The 10,901-nt window shown below is 35.5% G+C and overlaps 1 protein-coding gene across 4 annotated transcripts; it reads right to left on the bottom strand.

The window, feature by feature from the left end:
• Window positions 1-268: 268 nt before the first annotated feature.
• On the bottom strand, window positions 269-9,751 carry LOC104103708 (UDP-galactose/UDP-glucose transporter 5). Of its 4 annotated transcripts, XM_070188131.1 has the most exons (13): window positions 9,527-9,751; window positions 9,049-9,182; window positions 6,440-6,553; window positions 6,172-6,264; window positions 5,973-6,038; window positions 5,087-5,185; window positions 3,458-3,537; window positions 2,230-2,342; window positions 1,446-1,534; window positions 1,188-1,274; window positions 1,017-1,085; window positions 807-924; window positions 269-696 (listed from the first exon to the last, which is right to left on the bottom strand). In XM_070188131.1, exons 2-12 carry the CDS (start codon window positions 9,151-9,153, stop codon window positions 823-825), a joined length of 1,017 nt encoding a protein of 338 aa, XP_070044232.1. In that variant the 5' UTR covers window positions 9,154-9,182; window positions 9,527-9,751; the 3' UTR covers window positions 269-696; window positions 807-822. The 4 variants fall into 4 exon arrangements, with proteins under 4 accessions (XP_070044232.1, XP_070044231.1, XP_070044233.1 ...); XM_070188130.1 differs by having other exon boundaries at window positions 269-924; XM_070188132.1 differs by having other exon boundaries at window positions 269-924; window positions 9,049-9,178.
• Window positions 9,752-10,901: the final 1,150 nt, after the last annotated feature.

Here is a 10,901-nt window from a genome sequence, read left to right as displayed (position 1 = left end):
CGCAAAGTTCGAAACCCGATCCATAATGAACTCATTCCTCTGTAAGAATCTGACGAGCGTCTAACCCGCACATGATGCACTGCACGCTAGACCAAAGTCATGAATTTTTTGGTCTCATTAGTTTATGTGTTTTATGAAAGAAGGTTAAGGGCCTTTTAATATTTTTGGTTTTAGGCCACCAAGGTTGTTGAGCCGTTCCTACTAAAAGCTTGATCAAACACTTCAACTTTGAAAAAAAGCAAAAAAATACTTTTGAATTTGGAGAAGCTTGGCCAAACATGCTATTTGTCGATTTGATACATATGTCATGTTCCACTTCATCAAATTTACACGTTGATTACTCGTATGAATGATCCTAGTGAAAGCCACCAGCTGATAATGTGTTAAAGCTGAAAAAGGTTAGAGCCACAACACATGCATTTTCTGATGTCTACTTGTACAGTTCCTAATTGCTGAAGAGAAAACAAGTATGCATTGCATACTGTCTATTATACATCTTTTTTGAAGTACCAAAAGTGGGAAAAGAAGTCCATAGTCAATTGAACGAAAGATCATAGAACTTATGTTGCTTAGTGAGGTGGCAATTTAACATGCAAAGATTTGAGGAAGGCTTGTAAAATCTTGCTCCATTGCATATGCCATTTTCATATGCAGGTTGTAATGCAATAACAGCAAGGTAGCCTTCCATCTGGAATTCTGCAAAAAGAAATCCCATTCATGCCTCTGTTTAATTACATCTTTCTCCGAGCAGCATCGAAGTTGCAGAGAGCTATTTCAATTCACTTATTCCGATGGTCACAACTTGCTTCATAATAGATTTCCTTATGAAGGACCTGAAGCTCTAGTTTCAGTCATCTCCAATGACGGCGACTTCTGTTTAGTCTTCAAGAAGGTTCTTGCATAAAGGGATCCAAAGACGATAACCTGATAAAAAGAAATCAAACTAAGATATTTCTTTCTTTTTTAAGTAAAGAAGTTTTAGCTTACAAAACCAATAGAGTGAATATGATGCTTACAGCTCCAATGCATTGCTCCCAGCTCAAAGGATGGCCAAACCACAAGCATGACAGCAAAATGCTCACCAACTACACAAATTTAATAAGACACCACATTTTAGTTTTGTGCACATGGCCAGTTTAGAAGGAAGAAGATTCAAATTTTCAAACTCTTATAGTATTTCTTAATACCTGTCTTGTGGTCATTATGGTTGCAAATGTTAGAGCACCAAATGTGCGGATCGTATAAGAAATAAAAAATTGACTTGCAGTTGCTACCTGCAACCAAAACCACAATCAGTTTAGTCCTCCCATTTTTCCCACTTCAAAAGTAAAAGGGAATGGGCTTCATGATATGCATCTTTTAGTGACAGTAAGGGTTGGCAGCACAAATACTTGTGAAACCAGGATAGTTGTTTAAATAAATCAATTTCTACTTGGACAACTTACAGTTGAAAGCAGAGTAATATCGAAGAAACAGTCATGATGGCGGGATACAAAATCTATCGCCATTAGAAGATTGCCTTGTAAAATTAGACCTACATGGAAACAGAGAGCAGAATCCAGTTAATATTAGTCATGATGAACATAACCTAGATAAACATCAGAAGTAGTATGAAGCGTGGCACCAAAAATACTTCATAAACAAATAACACTACGTATTTGTACCACTAGTACCTGCAGCACAAACTAATTATAACAAAATACCACAAGCAGGGACGTAATTTGATATAACCTGTAGCCTGCACTGTCTGCAGATGTCTCTGCTAGAGTATAATCCTCAATCATGTAAACAAAAATGCATAAATATGTTTTGAAATTATTGTGGAAACTTAATTGGGTGCAAATGATATCAATACTCAAAATCTTATATAAGTTAACTATTTCAAAGCCAAATATACTGAATCTTGGAATCTATTAGCGTGTTTGAGAATTTTTTTGATGACAAACTTAAAGAATTATTACTCTTTGACAGTGTTATGTAAAAAGTAACCACAATGATGTACCTAAAAATAATAGCCACACCCTTCCCTCCATGGTGCACATGAAAAACATACAGGCAGGTATAGACTGGAACTGGATATTATCATGCTCAGCAAGAAGACATTGGAACAACCAAATGGTCCAGCATATTATCTTCTGGAAATGTAAAGCGAATTTCTCAAATGTTTACCAAATACAAACTTAATAGTTGCAAAGGCATGTCACCAAAGTCCAATAAATGGGATCTTACCGATGAAACTAAGAAGACAAGAACAGACCGTTGTATAGAATATTTGATTATGTATTTCCATATCATAGCCTTTAAAAAGTTTATCCTGGAAAGTACTCGTAAAGCCATCAAACCTGTGAGATCAGATGACTGATAAAGCTTGTGAACATCCTAGAAAAAATATCCAGACACTAAAAAATAAACATTCAATTCCCAAGGGGAATAACAACGTGGTGTTGCTCTTAATAATCCAAAAAGAAAATAAAAAACAAAAATTAAAAAGGAAGCAACCTGTGCAGACATCAGGAGCAAATTGGCAGCGATGTTCTTTCAAGAAAATGTCTTCCATTCAAATATTAGATGTCCCCAACAATGGAAGGGGAAAGAAGTTATAGAAACAAAACTGAAGAATGAGAAAGTTGCAAGAAGTATATTTGGTTTCTAATGTTAAAATTTTGTACGTGTGTGTTGGCGAGTATTTAATATATCAGACATGCAGAAACTATGATATGCTAATCTTTATTTTATTGTCCACTTAACATTAAAATCTTTCACTTTGACCAGCACCAAGTAACCCTTCTTGGTTTTGCACTTGGTTCGGGCACGAGGTGGAGAACCATGATATGAACCTTTCCATTTCACTCAAGTTTTTCACAGCTCTTCAGTTGACCAAATAACCCTTCTTGGTTTTGCTCTTGGGTGGGGCAAGAGGTGGAGAACCATGAGATGACCTTTCCATTTCACTCAAGTTTTTCATGATTCTTCAGTGACCAATTAATTAGGCTTTGAGGTTGGATCACAGCATCAGAAAAGAATAACATTATCCAACTGGCGCGCGCGCGTTGATGCAAATACCACGACATAACTATTTAATAGTTCACTAATTTGTCAATGCACGTTGAACTGAGTTATATTGCTGGATCGGGGATCGACTTGGCAGTTAAGATCATGAAGTGGTATGTGATCGAAAAGGATTCAGACAATCATTTCTGGCGATCTTACAGGACAAGTGAGATATAAAGTGAGTCAAGGAAAAGAGAAGTGAACAGTATGTAACACTTCAATGCTCAAATTGCCATCAATTTCACGCTATGAGATTGAATGCCAATTGTCTAGAAGCTCAGATACTCAATTTTCTCAAGTAAGCAAGTCTTGACTTTTAGCAGATCCAATTTCTTAACTTAGCATTTCGTTAATCCAATGCTGAAGGTTTAGAATGCTGGAAGATGATGTGAGTTATAATGCATACCCAAGATAGCCTATCATCAGAGAAACTCCCCAGACTGTGCTTTCTCTTCCTCTATTGAAGGGACTGATGTCACCTGCTGCCTAAAACCAAACACAAAATGGCAAAAGCATTACCCAGTGGAGGTAATCTCAGAAGCTAATGCAAGTTCAGAACATAGCAGACCAACACAAGCATGGTTATCAGAAACAAAAAAGTTTCAAGTAATACTTTTACTGGGAAAATGGATTAACCAATAACCAGTTCACGAGTATACACCATTAAAGAATTCTACAAGCTAGTCTTTTAACAAAATTCATCCAGTCATCTCTACAAGTTAGCGTATAGCGCTCCAAAAATATACAAAAACATGAACCTCTTTAGTGAGCATCTATTCATTTTGGAGAATCAGTAAAAACTACGGAAACCTGTAATATCAAAGAGGCTAAGAAGTTTTGATAGGATCTTGGGCGAATTCTTTGGTGGTGAAAACTCAGTCACTCATACAAGACTCAACCATTAGCATGTTTCCTTCAGTCTCTTTTAAGAAGCCACAAAACTAAGCCCTTGAGGCTTTCAATTTCGATGACCCTTACGCCCAACCAAAAGGGGAGGATTGGGGCACCATGCTGATATTATCAACAATGAGAACAATAAGTTTAGCTTCAGGAAAGCTTCACTTAGGGTTTGAGCCTTCTAGGTAATTTAATGGTTAATAGGAAAAGGAGATTCTATGCTCTGAAACTTAAGTTTATTGATATGAACGTATCGAATCATTGGACTTTTCAACTGCTTCAGAGGCTAGTTGAGTAGTGCAAAGAGAGATTGGCTAAATGAAAACTTCGATACATTCTATTTGCCAACACTCTGTCAACTTGAACTGTAGAAACCTTCCTAGTCAACTCAGGATGCAAGTTCATATTTTAAAAAAATATATGAAGGCTGATCTTTTTGTATTTTCTGGTTAATTTGGAGGGGAAAATAGAATCATCTCCTTCTCAAAAAAATAGTATCATATCAGGGTGTGAAAACCCTTTGTGGAGAGTTAAGAGCTCCCTTTTATTTCATTTATGCTTTTGGCATAACAAGTAAACCACATTGTATAGATAATTGGATCTTGCAAAGCTTTTAAGTATATCCATAGTTGCAAGTGACACCATCTTGATGAATTATCAATGCCATTTTTTTACTCCCCCTCCCCCCCCCCCCCCCAAAAAAAAAAAAAACCACACATACACACACCAAAAAAGAGAGGAAAAAAGGTGTATGAAGAGTAAGTAGAAGGTAGATATATCAAAGGTGAGAGGTTGAACAAAAAAAAATCATTTCTTGACTTCAAAAATAAAGGCATAACATGATCTTATGTGGACGACTGACTGATTTAACAGGTGATGCTTTGAATTGGAATTTCTCAAAGATAATCGATGAAAGTTTCAGTAATTGATGAAAACCTACCGTGTCTGTGACATCAAATACGCATCATTTATACAGGTTTTTTTCCGACCAGTAAACATCATTTATGAAAGTTTGACATGAACACAATATTCTGAAAATGATTCTTAACATAAGGTATTCTGAAAATGATTCTTAACATAAGGTGCGAAAGCAGCAAGTCATATAATACCCTACAAGCAATTCAAACAAAATACTTACCTGATACAGAATAAATAAGGAACAACCCAGGGTTACTAGGAATGCCACAAGATAGTCCTGTCCTTTGTACTTCTTTTGCATAATGATAGTACCCCAGATCTGCATCAGCACAAAAGAAAAAGAGAAAAGGATATCAAGTAGAAAGCACGATTAAATAGTTAACGATATGTCTACACAAGAACATTGTAAGCAAAACAACATCCCATTATCGGATGTCTAATGGGAAATTATACAAACATGCTTTTTCAGTATCTGGGCAAAAGGGATGATTTTTGGTTGGGTTTATATGTCTAATATGACTCACAACCTAGCAAATACCAATAGTGTTTGTGTTACAATAAATTTTTAACCAGACAATTGGATTTCCATAAGAATGAGTAAAATTCTAGAAATAATAAATGCGATGGATTTTCAAAGTAGACTAATATGATATCATGGGTGTGATGAGTTCCAAACTGTGAAGATATGACCCTTGGGCCTAACTCAATCACAAAATGTAGATAATGAGGGGAGGATTGCCCAAGGGCTATATCTTCATATGGTATCAGAGCTAGACCCATCGATCCCTATTGTGGTGTTTCTCAATCTTGAGCCCGTGTTATGTTATCTATGCTCTAGTTCCATTCCTGGGCGTAAGTCCCAAATTGTTTGAGGGAGGTATTTGACAATTCTCCTCTCATGAGCTAGCTTTCGGGGTTGAGTTAGGCCCATTGTCATATCTTCTCACAAACAAAATGTTAAAGCTAAGCCTAGAAATAGCAATGCCACGACTCAAACACATTGCGATAGAGTTAATCATGCCTATGCTAGAGAAGTCTGGACCAAGAGAAATTGCATGCAGTAGTTATTAAGCAATTACAACAATCTATTCATCAAGTTAACTTACCATTACAGGTATCATCTTGGCACATTTTGCCAAGGTTTGAACAGGAAAACTGACGTACTTGAGAGCCTGAAGCAAGAATTCATCAAAACAACCAGTGCTTAGTTCAAATACATTGTGAGAAATCTTTTAAATGATTTAAGCCATTTTACAGCTTCTTCTTTAGATGTTCTTGGTTTATGTCTTATATGCTACTACTTACCTCATACTGACAAGTTGTTGTAAGGATGTTAGAGACAGATACAACACAATATTTATAGAGCGGGGCTACTGGGTCCAAGGCCTTCTTACTTGCCTGAATATTAAAATAAGAAACAAAGAAACGAGTAGAATGTTATCTGTTCTTCAAGATTCCCAGGAATAACAAGCAAATTAGAGAATGCGAAGGAATATTTGCAGTATTATATAAGCCTTATGCTCTTAATACACAATAGAAAACAGATGAACTAAGCCGAGAATGATTCCAGTACCAATAAAACTCCGGCAGAGACTGCAGACGTGGTAATCCGATTGCAAAAGACAAGAAATAATGAGAATGTAAAATATTCTTTTTGCGGCCCGTAAGGAACTCTCATGATCTTTTCCTGCAGGTACACATTCCACCACCATGTTAAGATAAAAAATACATAATATTCTAAACATGTTTTGTTTTTCCAGTACATAATAGATAGAAGTTTCAAGTAGAGCGGGACATATATATAAGCCGGTGGTTAAACAGGCATTTTTTACGATGAAGCTACGGAAAGAAGTTGCAAAAAGACGGAAAACGAACACCTGATTAGCTACAGAGATTCCCCTTTCAGATTAAATCGAATTTTCACTTAGAAAAGAGGCCTCCGGAGGGGGGAGGGGGGCGTTTCAAGGAATTAGATCCTAGAGAGGTCATCATCAACAGTTGGATTTCCACAAGGTACTGTGAGTCTTTAAACTGTTAACAAAAACATATGAAGCCTTTTAAATGACGAGTAACTAAGAAGCAACAAAGTGTGCAGAGAGATAAAACTGTCATTAGTATTTAGTACCCACTATATTGAACCAAAAAGACAAACTATGAGCCGTGTGATAGCGTCTTAATACTTATGATAAAAAGGTCACTAGTCTTTACTCTTTAGTACCATACTGAACAGAAAATGCAAAACATGAGTCATATGATAGTGGCGTAGTACTTACAGTAGGACTTTACCCAAACTGAACTCTTATTAACTAATGGGAAATCCATAAACTCTTTTTTTTTATGAAAACATAAACGAAAAAGCCATAAACTGTTATCATATGCGAAGACAGTTTGACATAACAGGGTTGGTAAAATTCATACGCCCAGTTATGGTATGGATTTAAGTATGTTTTGCTTCAACTTCAGAGAGAATAGTTGTAGAAGATAACTATTTTTTTAAGTAGATTGTAAAATATAATAGTTCAGTAGAAATGTGATTTACTGACTCTTTTTATGCATATTATCTGTAAGCTATTTGAGGAGAATCAATATTTTCGCAAGATGTGGGCCCACTGATTGATATTATCAATTAATCAACTACACCTTAATCTGGAACTAATTGAGGTTGACTAGATGAGATTATCCAAGTCCAGAAGATTCAACATAATTAGACTTTTTCTACACTAGACAACCTTCAAATCTTTGCTTGGAACAGGCTATGCTGGAGCCCACTGAGTGAAGCGTAAACGACACTATTATAGACGGAGTCAGGTATCAGCTCATATATGAGCTGTATGCCAAGTTTTCGTTGCCTGGGCCCTTAAAAGGACGTATGGATACAGCAAGTATGTTGAATGCACATAGATTATACATTAATTTACTATACAATCACTAAAATTCTCTAAATATAAAAGCGTCAGTTTTTCTTCTTTTACATATTTGTTTTCTGGCTGACTCAAGAAAAAACTAACAAACAAACAAATGTATGCTCTTCTTCTCCACCTTTTCTCCTTTTCCTCTAAGGAGGTCCTACATTGTAGCTGCTGGTTTAGTTCGCAAAACCCATAAAACCAGATGAAAGTTGACCAGACCATATCCAACACAGGTCTCATATCTACAGCCGTGTCTTATCATGTCCAACACCAAACTGGCCATATTGAACGGACATTGTTGATGCTGAATGACACGAGAATCTCAAGCTAAAAGGAAGAGCCACGGCCTTGGGCTTTGCCCGGCAGTTCCATTCTCATAATCTATAGATTGGTTTGAAGAGAGAATAACTTTCCCTCAAAGAGTTTTTCCTGAAACGTCTTTGCATATCTTGAGATGGTAATTTCAATTGCTTAATATTAGTAATCTTCCAAAATAGCACTTACACTGTGAAATACTTTCTCCAAAAATATAAATGCCTGACACCGTTAATACAATCCAAAAAAATGAATGCAGTCAGGTGAAGAAAGTGAAGTAGCTCAATCTAGACAAATATGTATAGATGATTGTAAATTCAACTGTCTTAGAATTAACAAACCAACGCACATTAGACAAGAAATTCCTATACTTCTTTTAGCTTAAATACCAAATCTGTTTTTTCCTTTTTTCTTTTTTCCAAACTGCAAAAGAAACATTCAAAAACCTTTAGCATTATCAAAATTAAGGCAAAAGGCAAAAGCTTTGTGCACTTCTCCGCATTGCAAAAGACAGTTACTTTCCTTTTTTCTTTTAGGCAACATACAATCACTAAGATCTTTATTTCTGTTTCCTAAACCCTTCAACTGTCATATTACCTTCAACTGTCTTTCAGAGATTTTTATGTCATTAGAACATATGAAGATCTTCTAGTACTTTTTAATTTTTATTTTTACGTTTATTTTGTGTAATATTGGCGAGTTTATATGGAATAACATGGTCGGTGAGGATTCATATAGTGGACTCTAACTTGTTTGGGACCGTGGCATAGTTGTTGGTGTACATAACAAAGCAAGTAGGCCAAGTAAGCACTTATCTAAAGCTACACTCCTACAGAGATGTATAACGCATACAAATTCTTGTGTATAACTGTACTAATAATGCTTCTACTAATCAATGAAACGCGCGCGCACACACACACACAATAACACGCATTGCGAAGATCATGATGCAGCAGACCTGTAATATTCCATAAATGACGAGAGTAGACATGATTCCGACCACCGCAAAAGTTCCTTTGGCTAGCTTGTTCTCCTTCAACGGTAACGACGGTGGCTCCGCCATGTCCCATCCAATGCCTCCACCAGCTCTATCTGTCAAAAAAAAAAATTAACCCAATAAGTTTCCTCATGCGCGAGTATATATTACTCCGTCTGTTCCAGTTTTTGAAACCTAATTTTTTTTGGTCCATTCCAAAAAAGAATTGACTATTTTCTAAATTTGGAAATAATTTAGCTTAAACTTGCATAACAATCATTTATAATTACACAGATACTCTGGCCTATTTTTGACAGGTTTAGGACTATAAATTACAAAAGTATTATTTTTTCTTAAACTCCATACCCAATCAAACATTTTCACATAAATTGAAACTGAGGGAGTAGTAATTAATTTATTATAACCGTTCAAAGCCAGAAATGAGAAATATGGAGCTCACCTTACGTGAAGAAACTTGTGAATGTTCGCCGGAGTTCAAAACTGCAAGTCGCCGGAAAATTCAACTCCGATAAGGAGAGAGAAACGGAGTTTTTTCAGAGCAGCTCGAAGCTCGAAGAGAAGAGAGGGATTTAATATGAAGATCGTCAGAGTAATCGCCGGCGATGTTACGCTTTCCTCTTTTCGTGTTTCATTTTTTATTATTTTGGTACTTTTCTTTTTGCTGTAAAGTTCTGACAGTATAAAGACACGTCAGATGAGCGGGACCCACTAATCGAGTGACGACGACAGTGACGAATTGTGTTGGTTCCCAAAACCTTAAAATAAAGAAACTTCTAATTACAATCTGCCATAGCTGGGAAAAAATTACTACTTAGTAATTAATTAAAGCAATAATTAGTTTTAAAACAAAAATAAGGAAAGGATTTTAGGATTCTTTGATGTAATGATAATTGTGAGGAGTATGGATGAATACCATGCTTATTTATTATTTTCTATGTTATCCAAATATCGTCCATATATATTATTTATAATCGCTCAAGTGATTTTTAGTTGATCGCTTATTAGTTATTAATAGTATTTTTTTTATAAAGTGAGAGATTTGGGTGAGTTCATATATTGCCTATGTATTACCTAAAAATTGCTAATACATTATTTATGATCGCCTAAGTGATCTCTGATTGATCCCTTAATAGTTATTACTATGATCATTTTTTTATAAAGTGGGAGATCCTTGTGAAATCATATATTGCATGTGTGTTATGTGGTATCACCCATGTATTATTTATAATCGTTTAAGTGATATCCGATTGGTCGTTTGTTAGTTATTATTAGAATTATTTTTTATAAAGTGGGATATATGGCTGATAGATCGCATGTGTTATCTGGAAATCGCTCATGTATTATTTATGATCGCTTAAGTGATCTCCGGTTGGTAACTTAAGTGATCGCTTATTAGTTATTATAAGGATCATTTTTGTATAAAGTGAAAGATCCCAGTGAATTCATAGATCGCCTATGTAAATCGAATTTATGATTGCCTAAGTAATCTCCGATTGATCAATTAGTTATTATCGGGATCATTGTTTTATAAAGTGAGAGATCCTGGTGAAATCATAAATCGCGTATGTGTTACGCAAAAATCGCCCATATATTATTTATGATCGCTTAAGTAATCTCTGGTTTATCGCATATTAATTATTACCAGAATTATTCTTTATAACATGGAAAATTCTGCTAAAATCATAGATCGGATATGTGTAATCCAAAAACTATCCTTGTATTACTTATGACCGCCTATAGAGAAATGGATGAACAATATATTACTATATTATAAGCACGTGACTAACCTTATTGTTTCTATTTTATATTTTTAA

Source organism: Nicotiana tomentosiformis, chromosome 11 (genome assembly GCF_000390325.3).
Source record: "Nicotiana tomentosiformis chromosome 11, ASM39032v3, whole genome shotgun sequence".
NCBI classification, from domain to species: Eukaryota; Viridiplantae; Streptophyta; class Magnoliopsida; order Solanales; family Solanaceae; genus Nicotiana; species Nicotiana tomentosiformis.
The sequence above is the reverse complement of the archived record's forward strand: the minus strand, read 5'-3'. Positions and strand labels throughout refer to the sequence as shown.

Bases quoted from the DNA above. Each gene is read 5' to 3' on its own strand.
- LOC104103708 (XM_070188130.1), bottom strand. From the start codon at position 9,153: ATGGCGGAGCCACCGTCGTTACCGTTGAAGGAGAACAAGCTAGCCAAA. The intron at 6,265-6,439 runs GTACTGGAATCA...TTTAATATTCAG, and splicing joins TCTCTGCCGGAGTTTTATTG to GCAAGTAAGAAGGCCTTGGA. The intron at 5,186-5,972 runs GTAAGTTAACTT...GTGCTGATGCAG, and splicing joins CCAAGATGATACCTGTAATG to ATCTGGGGTACTATCATTAT.